Source organism: Rhincodon typus, unplaced genomic scaffold (assembly GCF_021869965.1).
Source record: "Rhincodon typus isolate 14 unplaced genomic scaffold, sRhiTyp1.1 hic_rhity00001011, whole genome shotgun sequence".
In the NCBI taxonomy this organism is placed as follows: domain Eukaryota; kingdom Metazoa; phylum Chordata; class Chondrichthyes; order Orectolobiformes; family Rhincodontidae; genus Rhincodon; species Rhincodon typus.
Window position 1 is genome coordinate 1 of NW_025966649.1, and position 22,369 is coordinate 22,369.

The 22,369-nt window shown below is 38.7% G+C and overlaps 1 protein-coding gene across 1 annotated transcript in view; it reads left to right on the forward strand.

Annotated features, from left to right (window-relative positions):
- Window positions 1-63: 63 nt before the first annotated feature.
- LOC109934156 (ran-binding protein 9-like) overlaps window positions 64-22,369 on the forward strand; it is a gene marked incomplete at its 5' end in the record, with an annotated part of 27,937 nt that continues 5,631 nt past the window's right edge. The window contains 6 exons of the mRNA XM_048592323.1: window positions 64-172; window positions 525-721; window positions 6,003-6,153; window positions 8,826-8,947; window positions 12,785-12,936; window positions 19,576-19,687. Of these exons, the coding sequence (XP_048448280.1) occupies window positions 64-172; window positions 525-721; window positions 6,003-6,153; window positions 8,826-8,947; window positions 12,785-12,936; window positions 19,576-19,687 (843 nt within the window). The remainder of the gene's footprint in view (window positions 173-524; window positions 722-6,002; window positions 6,154-8,825; window positions 8,948-12,784; window positions 12,937-19,575; window positions 19,688-22,369) is intronic.

The window sequence follows — 22,369 nt, forward strand, 5'->3', positions numbered from 1 at the left end:
ATTTATTCTATATTCCACTCTCGGTGAGAGTAGCTACAGTGAATGTACCTTTTACTGTTTTAGGAATTCAGAAACTGGTACTAGCTGGAAGAATGGGAGAAGCAATTGAAACAACACAGCAACTCTATCCAGGTCTACTTGAAAGAAAAACTAACCTCCTTTTTATGTTAAAGTAAGCAACAATGTAACATGACGTTTGTTTGTTTGTGTGTTTGTTTATACTGCATGAAATTTTCATTCTGCATATTTTTGTCCATGTGGCTTGTTTGATAAAGATTGCCACATATGACCAATTTTGTCAGTTTTTGTTAGTTACTGGAATCTGGGTTAAAGATAAGTGTTGAAGAGGTAAATACTAAAAGTTAACATGTTGTATATGTTCCATTTTATCCCTAGAAACCATGTCTTTCAGGTGCCAAGCTTACTGTATCAACTCAACCAAAGCTATTGTTTTAACCGTTCTGGTAAACTATAGATTGGAGCTTTTAGAGAATGAGAAATATTTGTTTTGTAATTTATCCTAGAGTCCGCCAATTTATAGAAATGGTAAATGGGACAGATAGTGAAGTGCGATGTTTAGGAGGCCGAAGTCCAAAGTCACAAGACAGCTACCCAGGCAGCCCTAGAGCCTTCAACAGTCCCAGCATGAGTCCCAACCATGGGAGCAATATCCACGTTCTAACAGCATGTAAAGGAAATGGTGCACACAGTCACTTTACAGGTAAATGGCTTGGAGCGAATCATCATGCAGTAGCAAATTTTTTTGTATTATTCACGATTACAAAAACAAATATTGCAGTGTTTCCTTGGTAAAGATTGAATAAGGCCATGTTACGTTCTAGTCATGTGATTGTGCTCTCCATTTATATTTAGCCTTGACATTGTAGCAGATGGGAGCTTAGACCCTTGTAGAATTTACACAAATTGTTTAATCTGCACTATGATATTGCAAATAACTTATTTACCCAAAATAATTGCATCAATTTCTTCCTTTTTGTAGTACTTTGTTTGGGGGCATTGTACCTTTTGTAAAGGTGGAATGCAAAACTAGTTTTACGGGTTTATATTTTTCTTGAGGTTGAAAGACACTAAGTATTGGGCATAGCTGAAATTTCCCGGAAATAAATGAAAAATGGTGTGATCAATTACACAATCAGTATTTTGTTTAAAACCAAAGTGAATTGGTCATCGTCATTCTTTCTCAGAACTGCAACAGTTAAATGTGTTGTACACAGCGAGATGCATCAGCAGTGTTGGTTATGAAGGGAAATAAGCTTGAAATCCAAGGACTGAAATTGTTTAAATGAAATGTTTAATGATTATGAATCATGAACTGTCTTTCTGAATAATCCAGAGAAAGTGAACTATCATAATTTATAGAGCCCTCAACTGGAACATTGCAGATTTTCTTGTGATTTATGAACAATATTTGAATATCAGACCAGGTTATTATATCTGTGCTCCATCATGGTAGTAATAGTTCATTTTTGTAAACTCTTAAGTCATTGCCTCTTATGAGTCTGTGTCTATACATTTATTTGAATTATTTGTATTGCAATAGCTGCAGGAGAGTTAGTGAATTCTTGCCTTAGGGGAAAGCGCTTCATTATCTAGGTGTGATTTTTATCATTTTATTATTCATTCCACTGAACGTGAAGTGTCCCCCCCGCCAAGTGTTCACTATCTTTTATTGTGAACTCTTCTGTCATTTACTTCGATCATTTTGAATCTCCTCTTCAAACAACAATGTAGCAAATGAAATATATTCTATAAAACTACCTTGCAGATCTCTGCTTACTACAGAGAAATACAAAAGAGCTCTAAATGTTTTCTGAGCTGACTCCATAGCAGTTCTGCTGCAAAAGTATTCATAAGAGAGATACATCTCCTCTGAAAGAAGCAGTGGCATAGGGTAAATCAGTTGGGGGGAAAAGAAGTTTTAATTTAACAAAACAAACTATAATGGAGAAGTGGTAGCACCTTGAAAGTACTGGCTAACACCCTGATCAATGAACTCAATGCAGCTTTGCCACTTTACCTAATCATGTCTTCTCCATTGATAATTCTGAATGAATTTTGATAGGCACTTCGCGTTCAAAATATTAAACATTTCCTGAGGTAGCTTTTTATTTGCCATTTTGTGTCTCAAACTTGTGTATTGAGAACCATTTCAAATTTTACAGCCACGTCTGTCACATCTAGGAAAGCCAGATGTAAGAAAATTCTCAATTCAAAATATTTCTATTGACTAATCTTAGAAAAGCATTCCCTGCTATAATCACAATCCTGTCATGTCTAACTGAAATTATCATTAAGTATTCCTGACCATTGCTTTTAATAGAGCTAGTTTGAGACTGCCTAGAACTTATTTCATTGGTAACACCCATGTGGCCTGCTGATGGTAATCTTATGAATATGTGAAGATGATGTGACTTAGGATTGTTTGTATATGAAGTGCCAAAACACGAATTGTCTCAACAGTCCCCTTATTTAACAACTGGTTAACCTTAAGAAATATGAAAGTTCATTCTTCCTGATTCTTCTTGCATCTTAAACGCTAAAATCTCTTCAGAAATTCAAATACTAAATTTTCAGTGAAAATTGATTTTTTGATGGTCCATATCTGTTTGTGATAATTTGAAATAGTTCAGTTGAAATGCATGTAATTCAAATGAAATACTGGGACTAGAAAACTTTTTACTGGGAACCCAAACTGTACTTTTGTATTCCTTATTATGTACAGCACAGTAAGTTCAGACTGCCCTGCTGAATCAAATGTTATAAGAGTTCAATGACAGTCTGAGGAATCTTTGGTCTCTGGGGAGTCATTAGTCACTTAGTCCTGGAAAATTACTAGACCCAGTTACATTGGCATATTTAAATTCTGGAATGAGCAGTCTGGTAGCTGGGATTCCAGGTGGAATTACAGAATAAGAATTGATGCATGGGTACTGGGGCTCATTATCATTATTGCTGCTTTCCATTCCAGCCAAGACAGAGAAATTTAGGCAGAGGGATGTTGAAGAAGAGAGGGCATCAGCAGATAGGAAGGGATGGCATGAATGAGAGGGGACTGAGTTAGATAGGCACGAAGATCAGAGTGGAGGCTGAAGGACATGAGTGAGTGAGGGGGGACTAAATGATGCATGCCTGGAGGGTGTGAGTTAAGGGACGGAAGGGTTGATGCAAGAGATGTTTGGGGGACAAGTTGGTGATAATGGTTGGGAAGAGGGCTGTGTGGTGGCAGAGAGGAGCTGTCCACAATATGCAAGTGTGGAGCGGGAGGATCTTTGCTGAGCCTTCTGTCATTATGGATTATGGAGAGTTTGAAAGCTAGAAACCAAGGCTTGTCAGTGATGCCCATGAATGAATATATAAACAAAATATAATTTTTGTTCTCGCTTTTTTTCCTGGCATTTGGGTTCACATTGAGTTTTTATATATATATATATAAATATATTTATATATAAAAATGGTTTCATATAAGATATGCATAGAATCATAGAATCCCTACAGAACGGAAATGGGCCATTCAGCCCAATGGGTCCATACCAACCCTTCGAACAGCATCCCATCCAGACCCATCCCCCTACTCTATCCCTGTAATCCTGCATTTCTCATGGCTAGCCCACTTAGCCTCCACATGCCTGAACACTATAGGCAATTTAACATGGCCAATCCATCTAAATTGCAAATCTCTGAACAGTGGGAGCAAACTGGAGCACCCAGCGGAAATCCACACAGACAAAGGGAGAATGCTCAAACTTCTACACAGACAATCGCCTGAGGGTGGAATGGAACCTGGGTCCCTGGCATGTGAGGCAGCGGTGCTAACCGTTAAAGCACCCCATATATATGCATGCATGGGCATCCCTGGGAAGCCTAGCCTTTGTTGCCTGTGCCTAATTGCCTATCTGTAAGAAGGTGGTGGTGTTAAAATGGGGTCACATTGTTAATGTAATTGTTCTGGGTTGGACTTTGTGCAGCCAGTGGGAATTCCAGTTTTATTATGGGACAAGGAAAACCCACTTGCAAAGGTGAGGTAACTGGGAACAATAGTAAGAAGAACATATGTTAAAAGGGCACAACTCTCAAGAGAATGAATTACTTATTGCTACCGTGCAATTCCACTTCATTGGCTGATTTGTTAACCCAAGGGGTTGAAAATGTTTGGATTTATGAATATTGCATATGCTTGCTTATGCCTTTTTAAAAGTAGGTTCAGTATTATCCCACCTGTTCACAGCTATCTCCTAATTATTTCTCAATTAGGTTCCATTTGGATAACAAATATAATGTTATCACGTGAAGCAGCTTCATACGTTTACTTAATATTGCTGTAGAGTGTGCATGAGCAGCACCTTTAGCTGATTTTGTGGATGGATTAGTTTTACAATTTTTGCCATATCCTCTGCATGTTCTAAAAGTCTGTATGAACCTTTTTTTACCTAACTTGCTACTGGCCTTGCATTCTTTGGGCACCTATTGCATACCTGAATCTGAAATTTTAACACTAAAGGTCTGTTGTATCCAATAATTTGAGATACTTCCAATCAATAGGATATTGGATTAAAACATTTTGTGGTTCCTAAAGTTGTATGGTATTTGTGTGATGCACAGTGTTGGTACTCTCTCCTTCAGCAAATCACTACAGCAAATTTTGTTTTAATTGGCACCTCGTGAACAGGCAAAAAGTATATACCTGAAACACGAGAAGCTTATTGTATTATCATGATCTCCGCCATGTCTGACCAGTCAGTTGAGGGAACAAGTGACAAATCTCAAGTTTTTATTGAAGGCAATATTGCATTATTTGAGTGATTTATGCTGCAAGTAAAGTACGACTGCATTACGTTTCTAGTACTTAGTGTGTGTTTTTACATTGATCAAGAGGTCCACATCAACCGGAATATTTAATCAACCAGCACACTTGCGCTCCCATAGGTGCCGGTTAATAAAATGTTTGCTGTATTTGAATAATTACAATTACATTTGGTCGTATAATATGGGCATTGTTGCCAAAGCCAGTATTTATTTCCCATCCCTAAATATCCTTGACAAGGTAATGAGATTCCTTAGTGCTCGGTAGTCACTTTAAAAGATAGTTAAGAGTCAGCGATGTGTAAGTGTGAATGTGAAGTTCATGTAGGCCAGACCAGGTGAGGACATTGCTGAGCGAGATGCATTTTTATCACAGATCAGGAGGTGCATGGTCACCAGTACTCATGCTAGTCTTTTAGTCCAGATTTAATTTATTTAAATTAAATTTGCAGGCTACCATGGTGGGGTTTGAAGTCAGGTGTCCGTATCATTTGGTCTGATTTGCTTGTTTACTGTCCAGTGATGTAACAACAATGCCACCAAATCCTGTGTATTAGAGAAATCAACTTTTGTTCACGGTACCCTCACCAAAGCAATTAAATTGCACTTGCTCTACAAATGGATGGCCATTCCTTTGTCATGTTACAAGTAGACCGGTGGATGGCCATTAATCTGAAACAGTGCTCCTGTTTCTGTCTCCATAAATGCTGCCAGACTTGTTCAGTGTTTCTGGCATCTTTTGCTTTTAATTCCAATTTTCAGCATCTAGAACATTTTTGCTTCGGTACAGTTAGGCAGTTACTTGCATAATATCAATCACTTGAGGGTTTCCATACTGAAATCTGCTTTAAATTAAAACTTCTAAGTTCTAAGAATCTAGAAGATGATGCTTCATGGTGGATTTCAGTAAAGCATCAAAACTTTTGTTACTCATCAGGTATTTTCAGGTGTTTCTTGAAAGCTTTGACAATGTGTGTTTGTGTAAAAATAATGCTGTGTTTTTTATTTGTCTAAGGTATTAAGATAATTACAGTCACTCAAGTTGTTATCAATCATACAGTATGTATGCATAGCCCTTTTCTTGTACCTCCCCCTTTTATTGTGTTTTACAACTTTTATACTTCTGTATTAAAGTAATTGAGCTGACACATTATAGGTTAATATGTTTCATATTTTGGCAGGTTATGAAAATAATTGTAGCAATGGTATAATATCAAATAAAGGGCATCAATCTAGCAGTCACAAGCACCCAGCCTCATGTTTAAATACATCCGAGCTAAATAGTTTAAATGCTGCAAGATCTCAGCAATCAAACAGCTGTAGCAGAGACAAGTAAGTGGTTTAGTTTAATTTTATTTTCTTCAGTTTGTTTTTCTTGTATAATTGCTGTCCTGGTATTAAATCTAGCATGTTGACTTCAACTGCTCACATATTTTTCATACTCCATCTTGCCCTAGTCTCAAAATATTTTACTTCTGAGCACATTTATATTTTCTAACAATTAGAATCACTACTGGCAGGCGTGCATAGTTAAAACATGACTATTTCCTAATAGTTACAGTACTGAAGATTATTGTTAAAACATGTCAGCTCTTGGAACTGATCTGGATGACAAAATGCCTTAAAAAGGTGATAATCACACTTCTAAATTATCTCTTGTAGAGTACCTAATGGTTAGTTTTGTTAGTGCTGTAAGACATCCTAAAGTTAATAACACACTGTCTTATCCTGTTGTGTTGCACTCCCACAGTACCAAATGAAATATATTTGGAACAGATCTAGCAGCTCAAAACTAGTTTTCTGCGAGGCTGTGGAACACAGCAGCAGAATTGTATACAAGCTGTAACTTTTTGGTCCAGCACATTCCTCACTCTACCAGTATCACCAAGCCTAAACCTTGATTTGGTTTGGAGTGTCGGAGCGAAGCTAGGATGAGTTGGCAACCTGCTGAAGCTACAACACAGAACTGCATTAATGCTGAACAGTGGATAGAGCTAAGCAATCCCATGACCAGTGGATCAGGTTAAAGTTCTGCAGTCCTATTATGTCCAGTCTTGAAAGTTGATGGAGGAAGGAGCTGTAAAGAAATCTAGAGTCTCGATGATGTTGGAGCTTAGTACATCATTGCAGAAGACAAGGCTGAATGAAAAAGCTGAAGAATTTCAGCAAAGTGGCAAGTAGCTGATCCGTCCTGAGGCCCCCACATTAAAGTCAATGTTCAGCCAGTTCAATTCAGTTTTCATATCTTTGAGAAGCAACTGAAGACATTGCATACAGTAAAGGCTATGGGTCCTGACAATGTCTGCTATACCACAGAAGACATGTGCTCTTGACCTAGCCAATCCCATGGCTCAGTTGTTTCAATACAGCTACATCACAAGCATCTATTCTAGTTGTGGAAAATTGGTGAGATGTATCCTATTGCTGGAAAGCATAGCTAATCCAATCCAGCTAATTACCACTGCATTGATATAATCGATTATCACTAAAGTGAAGGATAGTACTATCAAGCAGCACTTGCATTTCAACAATTCATTCTCCAGTAGTTGGGCTATCCCCTGTGGTGGGCGAGGGGAATGTACCGCCACTGGTTAGTCTTTAAGAGCACAAAGGAGATGGTGGTGGTGGTGGTGGTTGTTGTTGTTGGCCAATCATCTACGCTCATTGCTATAGGAGTTCCTCAGGGCAGTATTTTAGGTCCAGTCATCTTCAGCTGCTTTGTTAATGACCTTCCCTCCAACGTGAGATCAGATATGTGGTGTTCACTCATGATTTCAATGTTCAATATTTACAACTACCCAAACTTTAAATCATTCTGTGTTTGCATGGAGCAAGACCTGGGCAATATCAGGCTTGGGTTGATGTGTGGCAAGTAACATCCACACCAAACAGTGGAAGGCAATGACTATCTCCAACATGAGAGAATCTAACCATCTCCTATGCTGTTCAATGGCATTAATACCGCCAAATCCCTACCATCAACATTCTGGAGTTAGCATTTACCAGAAGCTGAACTGATCCAGCCATATGTGTACTCTAGTGACAAAAGCAGGATAGAAAATCTGTCATCTCTTGATTCCTTGAAGCTTGCCTGCATGTACATGGCACAAGTCAGGAGTGTGATAGAAGGCACTCCTTCCCTGGCTGATTGCAGCTCTAAATTCAGCCAAGAAACACGATATGTAAGTCAAAACAATACCACTGGCGATCCAAATACCAACTTTGTGCACCACAGGTGCACAATGTGTACCATCTGCAAGATGCATTGCAGCACTCATTTCTCTGCTTTCATTAATAGCACCTTTCAAACCCAGGGTCTCTTACCATATAGGTCAGAGACAGTTAAGTGTAAGGGAACACCACCATCCTTGTTCTCCTGCAGGGCCCTGACTTTGAACAATATCGCCGTTGCTTCACCCATGTTGAATTAAAATCTTGGACCTTCCTCCCTTAGCAGTGGGTATATCTACACTATGTGGATTACAACATTTCAGGATACAGCTCCTCAAACTCGTTTGAGGATAGGCAATATATTCATCCTAAGAATGAATTTTTAAAATGCCTAAGATTATTTTCTGCCTTCTTGCGCATGGAGGAGGCGAATGAAGAGATTTGTTTTTTTTCTTTCAAGATAAACCTTCCATTGCATGATAGATTAGCAGAATCTGCCATATGCGGTGTGTTTCGTGAGCTGGAATCCCTGAAGGAGTGAAATCTGAATAAATCAGTTGTTTTTCTGGGTGTTTTTTTGTTTAGTTCCTTGATGAAAGCATTGTATATTTGAGAAGAAGTTGATCATCCCCAAATGTTGGGAAGATAAAAGAATGGGGCTAAAAATATTTGCAAAGGGATAGTGGGGAAATAACCAGTTTAGTTCAGTATAGTTTGATTACTTCAATGTTGTTTAAAATTACTTCACACTGGTTTGTGGGGAAATTTTAAAAAGCCGAGCGCAATTTTCTTTGTATGTATGATGACTGTGTCATTTATTTTATCTTATGTAGCACCGACATAGATATGGAGACTGAGCACTACACCAATGGGGTGGCAGACTCCTCACCCAATGGCCTCCTTAACGGCAGTTCGAAGCATGACCATGAAATGGATGAAAATGATACTGATATGGGTATGAATACTTAACTCTACAAATTAGAAAAGGCAGTTTGTTGATTTTGATTGCAGATATTGTGCCTGAACACTCTACCCTGAATAAAGGTTGCATCCAGAAAGTTACGTTTGCCTTCCCTTGTTACAAATTAACTGATCTGTACATTTCTAGCATTTTTTGTCTTATTTTGAATTTGCTGTTTGAAGTCACTGATGAATTGTGTGCAGCATAATGCACTGCTAACTGAACATGCTAGCAAGGATGGGAGTAAGCATTAATCACTTCTTAAAATTAAAATAGATGGCCAGTAAATGCTTTCACTTATCGCGTCTCTGTCAATAAAATACAAATCATTTACAGAAAAAGACATGTTTTACTTCAATCTCTCAGCTTGTTTTCTTTTGTCTTTCATTTTCCCCACCACTTTACACTGCCACTGTGACTGTAAATCTTTGAAGTCTTTTGGTGAGGTGGATTAGCAACCACTAAGCCAGTTTGAGAGAGTTTGACAAAAACAAAAATTGCTGGAAAAGCTCAGCAGGCCTGGCACCATCTGTGGAGACAAATCAGAGTTAACATTTCTGGCTGAGTGACCCTTCCTCAGAACTGTGGAAGGGTCACCTGACCAGAAACATTAACTCTGATTTCTCTCCACACATGCTGCCAGACCTGCTGAGCTTTTCCAGCAGTCTCTGATATACGTCATCTGCAGTTCTTTTGGTTTTTATGGAGAAGGTTTAACTTTATTCTGCTTACAACTTTCACAATCAACACAAAAAGGACTCTTGAAAAGGGTTGTGTTTCAATCCATTGCTGAACTTGGTTTCAGTATCTCAATCGCTTTACTGAAATATGATGAAACTGAGAACTTGGGCATTCAGGGAATTTTCTAAAGTGTCCTTATCTCAGAATGATCACATACACGTAGTACACTTGAGATCCTGGATATATTTCCTGAAGAGTTGATAAAATGTGGAGCTGGAGGAGCACACCAGGTCAGACAGCATCCAAAAGCAGGAAAATCAACTGATGTCCTGATGAAGGGTCCCAACCCAAAACGTCGACTTTCCTGCTCCTTGGATGTTGTCTGACCTGCAGTGCTCCTCCAGCTCCACATTCTATCGACTGACTTCCAGCGTCTGTGGTCTTTGCTAATCCCTGTATCTCCTGAAGAGTTTTTTTTTCTTTTATCGCTCGTCTGTCTATTTCCAGAGCCCTGAGAACAGGATGCATTTAGTTGGTTTCCTGTTTAGTTACTTCCCTACATTACTACTGTTCCCAAGGTTCTCTTCTGTTGAGAGAGGAATATCCAGGAATCTCTATTTCGTTATCTTCCTACATTGGACAGGGTGGCTGCTGTAAGGTCCCAGTACCAGATAATTTCTAGCCAAATCATAGAATAGAATCACAGAATGGTAATAGTGCAGGCAGAGATCATTCAGCCAGTTGTCTGTGCTGGCTCTTTGCAAGACTATTTTATCTACTGTCATTTCCCTTTTTCAGTATCAGTTTGAAAACTGTGAATGAATTTACCTCCTCCACACTCTGTTAGCATATGCCAGATCCTTGCCATTTGGTCCATGTAAGTTTTTTTTCTTCCTCCTATCGCCACTGATTCTTTTATCGATTTACCTTGAATCTGTGGGCTCTGATTCTTGGTCCTCCACCAATGGAAACAATTTCTCTTTCTCTATCCAGTTCACACTATCGAATGTCAGCCTTCTGTTCTCCTAGTAGAACAGTCCCAGCTTGTTGAATCTATCTTTATAACTGAAGTTCCTCATACTTGTAATAATTCTCCTGAATTTTTTTTCTGCACCGTCTAATGCCTTCGCATCACAGATCATAGAATCCCTACAGTGTGGAAACAGGCCCTTCGGCCCAACAAGTCCACACTGATCCTGAGAGTATTCCACACAGACGTATCCCCCTATAACCCACCTAATCTACACGTCCCTGAACACAAGCAATTTAGCATGGCCAATCCACCTAGCCTGCACATCTTTGGACTGAGAGGAAACCGGAGCACCCGGAGGAAACCCACGCAGATACAGGGAGAATGTGCAAACTCAACACTTACAGTCGCCCGAGGATGGAATCAAACCCAGGTTCCTGGCACTGAGGCCGCAGTGCTAACTACTGAGCCACCGTGCCACCCTAGCCTTCCTACAATGCAGTACTCCAGTTGAGTGTTTTATAAATCAGGATGGTTTTGGGGTGATTGTGGAGTGTTCTGTAGACTGGGCCTGGACCACCTCTCTCCAAAATATTAACCTCTGCTGATGTTTATAATGCTTTCATATGGATAGGAGGCTGTTACTGCATCAGTACTTGATGTGGTGGAGCAGCGTTGTCATTTTTTGGTTGAAAGTATCCCTGAAGTTTTATCATCTGATGCTCTGCCATATTTGTAGCAGTTGTGATGTGTCCTCAGTTGATGCTGGGATACAGTAGTTTTTTTTTAAAAGAAATGTATTTCAGGTCTTTAAGATTTGCACATATGTGGTCTGTATCCACAAACTCTTCACTAGGCACTTTTCATTTTTGGTTTGAAGCTGTATGCACTCACCCCCAGTAATCTGACCGGTTCTCTAGTATGTCGTATGACATTTGCCTGTGAGTCGTCTGATCAATTCATATTAGACCACATTACATTGGGTCACATGACTTATGCAAACGCTTTTTGTTTTAACTTTTTGAAATGGCTAGGTCCCCTTTTCATTCAGAATCTTTACTTGTGGCTTTACTTGTAATGACAGCAACTGTTGTGTGAAGTTACATGCATCAAAAGGCCACCCAAGAACAGACAAGGTAGGGAAGAGAGGAAGCGAGCCGTTCTCTCCACTTGTTCTTGTACTTCAACTCTTGATCCCCACCCCACCCTACCCCATACACAGTTTCAGGCCAAACGTGGTTTCTCTGGTACTGTATGTCTGTTAAACAAAAAATGTACGGTTATCTGTTGGATTCCCATGTGTCCCATGCTGTGCATGTGTATTGAAGCATGTCCATTCTTGTATTTTACACTTTTCAGGGGTTTCACTTTGCGTTTCAGTCTATTACAATGTAAAATATTTGGAACTGGTTATGTGTTTTTTTTTGAGGTTGTTACAATTCCTATTCAAATATTCACTAGTTTGTAATAATTATATCGTCTATGACAAGTCAGTGACCCTATTAATTTTCTGTTTGGTTGCAAATGAGCCATGATATTTATTATTCTAGACTCCATTTTTAAACCATTACTTTTAATTGTTCTCGACAAGTGTTTTCTGGCTTAATAGTTTGAATGCCGGTTCTCTTTGTGTATAACAAAATATGATGAAAGTAACGTAAAAGGGAGAATTCATTACAGCAGTGTCTTCTTTTAATTGTGAAACAAAATGACAAGGACAAATCAGAGATGTTTTGTTTCATCATACCTATCTAACAATGTTGATAAGTGGAGCTAAAATACACATCAGGCATGATCTAATTGAGTGCCTGATCTTGGTCCACTCCTGTACCTATTATCAATTCAATGGCAAGCAAAATCCGAGACACAATTTTTGTAGGTTGTGTGGAAGGGAAGTCCATGTGATTAGCTGCAGTTTACATGGATCAAAGTTAAAAGATATCTACTTTTTTAACCTGCCACTTTTTTATTTAGTAAAAGAACAAATATAGATAAGGTTTCAGCTTTTAGTTTACGTGGTTAGACTTTCCAACCAAATGTTTCTAATGTGCTTAGTAAACTTTAGAACTCTATTTCCTGATTCAGGTGTGCTGGTTGCTTTTAATTTTATTCCTCATCTGACTGCTATCCTGTTTTAATGTAACAAATTAGTTTGATGTTTTTTCATGGATTCTTGACAGAAATAGACTTGACTCAATCACGACGGCAACTTTGTGGTGGCAGCCAGGCAGCGATCGAACGCATGATTCATTTTGGGCGCGAACTGCAAACCGTGAGCGAGCAGCTGAGAAGAGAATGTGGCAAAAACACAGCCAATAAGAAAATGTTACAGGTACCAAAGTAATACACATTTGGGCTTAACATAGAATTTGTACATTTTAAAATTTAATTTTAAAAACTCATCTCATAGAAGGCAAAGCACAAATCAATTTGACTCCAGCAGTAACCTTATCTCCTCGGACATTTTAGGTAATATAATGCAAACCGTGTTCCAGGGTTTAAGCATTTAATCTAGGCTGACGTGTTAGTGCCATGTAGGATGCCTGCTTGTGCACTTAAGGCACAGGATATTAAAGGGAATGTGGTAACATAGATAGGAAGTTGGTTAAAAGACAGAAAATGATGAGTAGCGTTCAGTAAATGTTTCTCGGACAAGAGGAATGTAAATTTGTAAGCATTCCATTATCTTGGTCGTATCTGTCTGGTGTAGGGATCGCAAATATCATTACTTGCTGGAAGGCATAACATAATTTTTAAGTATTAAGAGCAAAGACAGGATTTAAAAACAGTTTGATGGGGAGGGTTACTAAAAACTGGAATGTCCTCCACAAAAGAGTGGTGAATATATAATCCATAGTGCTTTAAAGAAACTAGCTAATTGTTAGTCATGATGTTTTCTTCTTCAATTAATTGGGAAATCATATTAACAACAACATTCAGCAGTAAATTGTTTCACTCAATCTTTTAAAATGGTGGACACCAGGCCATTTCAATAACAATGACTTCAAGATCTTGATAAGTCATTTAATTAAACTGCAATTATCTGTTTGCTTTCCTGATGATGTGTTTTTTTTCCAGTTTGAAAATGCCTCAGAGGCATGTCTGATTTACTTTTTTGGGATCAGTTTCCATACATTCTGTCTGTACTACACTATTAGGAGAAACAGAATTAGTACACCTGTGCTATCTGCATTTTTATTCCATTACAGACTCCAAATCAGTTATTTGGTAGACTTCTGCACGGAATTTTTTGTATTGCTCACGTTCTGAGACCCTCTCAATCGTGCTTGGGCTCTCTGATATTATTATGTGAACCAAAATTAATTTTGGTTTCTTAATGTCCAACTATGCGCACAGGCTTCTATGTGCAGGCATAGGATTCAGGTCTATTTCGCCTATAGTTTGGCAATCCTGTATTGTTTCACACCATTGTTGGACAAGGTAATGGTTCTGAAAGGATTAATGTTGGCAACTGCATTAAGCTTCACCTATTCTCATACAGTCACAGGCGGAGAAAATAGGATCAGGCTCGACATCTTGATGGAGGCAGAAATGTCATTGTTGTCTCCTGCTAGTCTTAGTAATAAAGTTGAAATAGCCAAAGTAAATTGCCCCTGTTGCTATCATGTAATAAACTACAAAAGCTAAAAGTTAAAGGTGTATTCACCATTCACAATGAGCATCATCGGCATAGCAAGAGCACACCAAGAGGTGTGGCAACATTGGCAATGTCATGAAGCAGATATAATATAAAATAAGGCAATTTGTAGGATAAAGATGATAGTCTGGCAGCAGAAAACAGAAGATTTCTAAGAATGTGAGAATGACATTGATCATTTTAACCACTATTTTGGAAGGAAGAATCATTAAAGCAGTGACCAGAATGTTTAATGAAAAAATGGAGTGGGGTGTGCATTGTGTTTTAGACCGTGGCAGGTGGGCAAACTCTTTTTTTGTTCGTAGAAAGGCAGGAAATCTTCACCTTGGCTGGAGAAGACAGGAAACCAGTGTTTTAATTGCAAACAGGAAGACCCCCAATAAACAGAGCAAAGATACAATATTGTTATTTAGCAGAAATGAAAGCTTTACAATGCAGTATTTCTCCAATGTAGAATTGGAAGCTTTATTCAAAGATGATAAACTGCATTAATGTAATTCAGAACTTAATGCAGCATTACTATATTGCAGTTTAAAGGCTTGTAAAATGAAGAAAGTAACAGTAGCATTGGTATTTTACAGAAGCAAAAATCTTCCCAAGAAAGCTTAAAAACAGCTTTTGACATTTTTAAAATTTAATTCATGCAGTGAGAATGCCACTAGCTTGGCCAGAATTTGTTGCCCATCTTTAGTTGCCCTTGAGAAGGTAACAGTAAGGTGCCTTCTTGAACCACTACATCCATGTGCTTTAGATAAGACCCACAGTGCCCTTAGGGGTGGGAGTTCCAGGATTTTGACCCAGCAACACTGAAGGAATGGTGATATGTTTCCAAGTCGGGATGGTGAGTAACTTGGAGGGGAACTTGCAAGTGGTGGTATTCCCATAATTTGCTGCCCTTGTCCTTCTAATTGGAAGTAATCATGCGGTCTGGAAAGTGCCATCTAAGGGGTCTTGGTGAATTTCTGCAGTGCACCTTGTTAATAGTATGCACTGCTGCTACTGAGTATTTGTGATGGAGGGAATGGATGTGGTGTCAGTCAAGCGGGCTGCTTTGTTGTGGATGGTGTCAAGCTTGTTGACTGTTTCTGGAGCTGCACTTATTTAGGCAAATGGAGTATATTTCATCACACTCCTGATTTGTGATTTTTAGATGGTGGATAGGCTTTAGTGAGTCAGGAGGTAAGTTATATTTGCCGAATTCTTAGCCTCTGAAGATGATTGGGCCTAGGGCGCTGCAGTATTAAAAGGTTTAAAACTTGATATGCAGCAGCATTTAGATATTGTGAAATTTACAGTAGCTTTATTAGAAGAAGACATGGCAGAATAAGTAGAGTCCCCATAAAGATTTAACATCCGAGAAAGGCCAAACTGAACACAAAATTGGACTTCTTGGAGGAAGTAATTCTTAAAACATAGAACAGTACAGTACAGCACAGTACAGGCCCTTCGGCCCACAACATTGTGCCGACCTATTATCCTACTCTCAGATCAAACTTCCCTGTATACCCTACGTTTTACTATCATTCTTGTGCCTATCCAAGAGTTGCTTAAGTGTCCCTAATGTATCTGACAAATATAAGTTGCTTCAAAGTTAAATATAAAATCATAAGCTGAACAAATAAATGCACCCTTGTATTTAATAGGACCAACAGCTAATGACTTTATTAGTCACCCCAAATCTGAAAGGAGGCATGGCCATGTTTGAAGAACTTCAAACTTTCAACAATTACTTTAATCTTAGAAGAAACAAAATTCTCAAGACTAAGGTTTAACTAAAGAATTCATTATCCAGAGCAATCCATGGATAATTTTATTAACAATGTCTAGAGATTTGGAAAAAGTGACAGTGAAGCTATGAAATCAGAATTCACTTGGGACAGAATTGTTGACAAGTTTCAGATTTATTACAGCGCAAAGAGAACTTGATTTTGGAGGAAACTATTTAAATTGTGCTAGAAACAGAAACCAAGAAGGATCGCAGTCCTATCCTGAGAAGAGCAGCTCTACCACAGTATAGTAGCAGAATCCATATGTTCTATAAAGTATAAACACACTAAAGCCACTTGTGACATGCCAATACAAACAATAAACCAAACAGCTGATACTTACAGTCTCTCCAGTGTTATGACAATTTAAAAAAAAAAAAATGCTTCACAGGCAATGCTGTGACAAAAGAAACCTGCATCTGTAAAACTGCAGGACACCTGTAGAAGGTGTGCAGAAATAGTTTCAGAGCAGCAAAATGTCATTTGCCTACTTGTACAAGCCACCATTAGGAAAGATATCATGCATTCCTGGGAGAATTTGTTGATTTAGCTGACTGAAATTTGACAAAACATATTTATCAACAGGCATCTTACTAATTTTAAGCTTGATACAGGCAAGTGACACTGTCTTACCAGATTAAGTACCGTGGCTAAAAGAAATAAAGCTACAGCCTACAGATCTGAAACTGTGGCCCAGGTAAAATAGTTCTCAATGTCAAAGGCATACTACAAGGAATGGGCTCTGGTGCAGTAGTAGTGACTGTGCCTCTGGCCCAGGAGACTCCGGTTCAAGTCTCACTTGCGCTAGAAGTTGAGATAATGTGTCTATTCAAGTCGATTAGGAAATATCTATATTACAAGCAACAATGCAAAATAGGACATAAGATTGTTGAGAATTTATGCACGATTCACAATAATTACTTCTCACATTTGAGCATACACACATCTTCACCCCATCATAGCTTGAGGCAGTTCCAAGGCAGTGACTGGTCCAGAACACCCAACCATTGTGCTGAGGAAGGGTCACAGGACCTGAAACGTTAACTCTGTTTTTTCCTTCACAGATGCTGCCAGACCTGCTGAGCTTTTCCAGCAACTTTGTTTTTGCAACCATTGTGCAGCTGGTCATGAGGCAATTGATAGATGATTTCAGTGAGCTTTCCAAACTCGTGGCAGAGCCCAGAAAGAGCAAAGAATCTATTGAGATCACCTATGAAAGCGTAAAACAAATGACACACAGGTGGGGTAACAGATAATGTTGAGAAAGCAGGGATGCTGCACAAGGACTTAGAGGCTCGGAGAATGGGCCAAGAAGTTGGAAATGGAATACTATGCAAAGTTATACACTTTTGTAGGAAGAATAGAGGTGTAGACTATTTTCTAAATTGGGAAAAACTTCAGAAATCTGAAGCACAAACAGATTTGAAAGTCCTAGTTCAGGATTCTCTTAAGGTTAATATGCAGGTTACATTGGCAGTTAGGAAGGAAATGCAGGGTTAGCCTTCTTGGAATGAATGCTAATGTATGCCATTTCAAGAAGGCTAGAATACAAGTGCAGAGATGTATTGCTGAGGTTTTGGAATATTGTGAGCAGTTTTGAACCCCATATCCAAAGAAGGACATGCTGGCCTTTGAGGGGATCCAAAAGAGCCTCACTAAGATGATACAGGGAATGAAGGGCTTGTCATATGAGGAGTGGTTGAGGACACTGTCTGTATGCAGTGAAGTTTAAATGGTTGAGGGCAGTTCTTACTGAAACTTAGAGAACACTAAGAGGCCTGAATAGAGTGGATGTGGAGAAGATGTTTCCACTAGTTGGAGAGACTAGGATCTGAGGCCACAACCTCCGTGAAGGGACGACCATCTAGAACTGGGATGAGGAAGAATTTCTTTAGCCAGAGGATGGTGAATCTGTGGCACTCATTGCCAGAGAAGTAATAGATCAGCAACCAAGTTTAGAAGAAACAACACCTTCCTTGAATGTCATCAGTAGGTAGAAGTAGATGGAGTAATGGTTGTCAGACTGACCAAGGTCAAGATCAGAACTGGGGTCAACTATCTTCCAAACAAAGACTTAACAGTTTTCCAAGTCTGAAGACTGTGTTCTGGAAGAATTAGGAGATCACATGTACAAATACTAACTGTAGGAAAAAAGTGTTTTTTTGGGGAGGCAGGTAGTAGGCTGTGCTAATGAAGTGTAAGGTAATAGTTCTAAAAGTATCAAGGTTGGAGACTGCATTAAGTCCACTTAATTACCGATGTAACTTGTACAAGTTACAATCGTGTAATAAACTAGATCTTGATAAGCCTCTTTAAGACTCACTGATAGTTCATATGGTACCATTGTTAACTAAATACGCCAGTAGACCCTGTATAGAGAGGAAAATTTGTGACAGCACAAAATGCTGTCCAAGCTACCTGAAAATGAGGTATCCAAAATTTGTAAGATCGTTTTAGAAAGACCACCAGTGAATTGAAGGAATGCAACAATGAAGTCCACATTTGCGTTTGAATGTTATTGCAGGGTCTTTTCATGTATTTGGTTACCAGGGGCTCTTTCTGGTATTTTCAGTCTGTTTGTTCAGTATATAGCCCTGTTTTACTGTATCCAGCACAATGTTTTCTCTTCAGATAGGTATGCAAGTAGATAACTGAGATGATGAAACTGAGTCAGAAACTGAAGTCTTTTGTGACGTAGCAATTTGATCAGGCTTACAAAGATCTATGAGATGAACTAATTGGAAACTTCTGAGTAATGTTTAATTATGTTATAGCTATGCAATAACCAGTGTGCTTCACATAATTTTAAACCTACAACCCTTCAGAGCACACCATTAAAAGCAGAAAGTACACTGGCTAACTCTGACTTAGTTTATCTGCATTTAAGCACAACTTTACTATTAAATGCCGAAACAACAAAAAACAGTCTAGAACAGACTGTTTATCCTGAGTTTGGAATCTCTGCACCTTAGCCTGCTGGCATGCTTTCAGCTGTGAAGACATCTGAAGGAACTGAACACAGTGCTTTTATACTGTTGTCCTGAGGAAAGTATCTTTGTACTGTGCAGGATTAAGACTTTGTCCTGCCTTTATGATGTACAAATGAATTAATCTCTCAATTTCTGAAAACTTAGCACCTGGTGCAGTTAGAAGTTCCAGTTTGTGTCCAGCTTTAGTTGTTGAGGTTTGGAATTAAAAGCTTAGTGTGTAAGAACTATGCCAGTTAGTGCTTTACATATGTTTTAACAATTTGAATCATGCATTTGTCAACTTGGCTTCCATAATATTGATGGTGTCAGATCCAAGAATTCAAAATTAATACATTTTATAATTCCAAAAGTTATGATTATTCATAAGTATTAAGTTTAAGATCAACATAGTTTGTGCCTTTTTTGCTTGTGTGTTGCTCAAGTGTGATTTTGTTTTCAGGTTTATAATTTTCAAAATAATAAATCTAATATAATTGGACAAACTTCTTTTGAAATGCCTTCCATTTGAAGTAATTTTTATTAGTTGTTTACATTTTTAATATCTTTGCACACTTTAGGATGCATTTAGCCTGCTTGCTTATTCTGATCCATGGAACAGTCCAGTAGGATATCAACTTGACATAGTGCAAAGAGAACCTGTGTGCTCTGCATTGAATAGTGCTATATTAGGTGAGTACAAGTGGTTTATTTGCAAGTCACTTTAAATAGTTATTTGTTGTGACCATATCTAAAACTGTATTTTGTGTTAACTTTTTTTCTATTGTCCATAAAGTGTGACTAAATGGAAGAAATTGTTTACTGCCTACAGGCAGTGATTGAGCAAACTAAAAGTGGACATAATCTCAAGGTTAATTGGATGTGGTAAAATTCTGCTGGAGTACTGTAATCAAATGTTAATGAATAAAATATCAACTCAAGGCTTCACTGGAACTTACTGCTTAACAAAGCAACAGGCAATTATCTGCAAAGCCTCCAATCCATGTACTTCTCTCCCTATCCTTCACTTTCTGATTCAGTCCATATAGACCAGGTAAGGTTTTTTTGGGAATATCTCTCCGGGTGGGTTCAATCTTTATCTCATCTCTTCATGCTCTCTCTCCTCTTTTCACTGACCTCTTAGCTTATTTAAATATTTCTCTCCATGTAAACACACATTCATGATCACTTCATGTGCACTTGCAACTCTCACCATCTATTGGGACACCTTTCCTGTTTTGTTTTCTTTTGTCACTTCTCAAGCACCAGATATTATTTGGAACTGCAGAATCGGGTACTTAACAGGCTTGTCTTACAACACTGAGCACAAATACTGTCGCAAAACGTGCCATAAAATTTCAGTATGATTGAGTTTTTGATTTGCTACACAAACTGCTTTTGCTGAATTGAGGTCACACTTCAACTTTAGATACTGTATTTCTCAGTAAAGTTGTTAGTTGTTTTCACTGCCCCTCACTTCCCATAAATGATCATCTTCTCCATTCCTTAAGGGACACAGACTTTTAAAGATGTGATAAATGTCTGGTTTAGCCATTCACTTACAGATCTGGCTGAATCTTAAAAGCATAATTTGGTTCTGCTCTCATCCACAAAAACCGTAAATTCCAGAATGAGCCTGAAATTCAAAGCATCATTTCCCTATTAGAAGCCATCATCTTAAACTATTCTCACTATCCTTTCTACAGCTTCTTTTAGTGGCACTCGTAAGGAATTAAGGGACTTCTTTGTCATTAAGATAGAGCTCATCCAATCTGCTGCATCTGTCCTCTCCACTAGCCCACCAAACCAACTTTGTCACAGACAGTCGTTACTTTAGCCTTGAAGTTGTGCCTTTCTGTTTATTGTTCATTTTTACTCTGACCCCTTCTTGTTTGTGAAACGGATTCTTCCCCCCCCCCCCCCCCCCCCCACAATTCCCACTAAATGATTAACTCTCTTTGGCTGTTCTTCCTGCTTTTCAAATCTGCTATCACCCCTCTCTTCAGAAACCAATTGAAAACTAAGTACACTTTCCTTTACAAAGTCCTTGATTGTATTTGTTGCCTTCCAAATCTGATCCCATCTTTTGTAGAACTTCATGTTTAAATTCCTCTAACCTGGTTTCTGTTTCTACCGCACCACTGAAACCTTTTGTCAAAGTCATAAATGACAATCAATGTAACGGTGCCAAAGGTTATCACTTCTCATCTTTCTCAACATGCCTGCATCATTTCACACTGTTAAAAATACCATCCTTCTGTAACCTCTTCCCTTTTAAGATGCTGATTTGAAATCTGCCCCAATTGCACTAAAGACAAATTGTTGAAACCAAATGATCTCCATGTGAACCAACTGTACCAGCACTAGTTTTCCAATTTTGATTTTCCTTCATCTGTGGGGTATTGAGGTTGAGGAAAGATCATTTGGCCAGTAGAAACCTGCCTATCTACTTCACTTTGTAGCATTGAGAACAGTTTGTTTTCTATTACTACTCAGGCACATTATTCCAAATAGATTTTTCCACTGTGCAAAACAGATTTCTTCCCAATACCTGTCTTTATTTAGTACGATTCCATATTTGTCCTTGACTGTTAAGACTTAGATTTATTGTCACGTGTACTCATGTACAGAAGTACAGTGTAAAGTGTATAATATTGTCATACGTGGCGCCATCTTAGCTACAAAGGTACCTAGATATTAAAAAAACTTAGGTACAAAGTAGTAGGAAAAAAGAGTTAAAATGTTAAGCATTATCTTCATAGAATAAGTAGAAAAATAAATAAGCTAACAGTTAATATTAAAGTCCTTTTTAATTTAAACAAGAAAAATAAAAGAATTAAGTTAAATGTTCAGCAGTCTTTGAGTCCTAAGCTTATCTCGCTCTCTGAGACCTTAGCTGCTGCCACCAGATACCGGAGGGACCTCCCTCACTGTTCGCTCCCCCTGGGTTGGGCTGTGATGCCATCGCTGCTGCTCCTGCTGAAGCTGCTGCCTCCCCAATCTCCCCCTGGTGCCACCAGGCCATGCCAGGGCAGGACCCTCACATGCCAAGATACCACCATGCCGGGGTGGGACGCTGCTGAGAGACCGGGCTGAGACACTGCCACAGATGCCTCGCCAGGATTGCACTCAGTCAATGATCCATATTTAGGTTCAATAAGAATTTAATCCTGGGAGATAAAACCTTTGGCAAATGCACACCTATGCTTCCAGATTGTAGATCTTGAACCTTTAGCAACAAATGTTCAGAATTTGAGCAAAATAATCTTCAACTGTCTTTCGAGACATCAAGGTGCAGAGCTGGATGAACACAGGCCAAGCAGCATCATAGGAGCAGAAAGGCTGACGTTTCGGGCCTAGACCCTTCATCAGAAA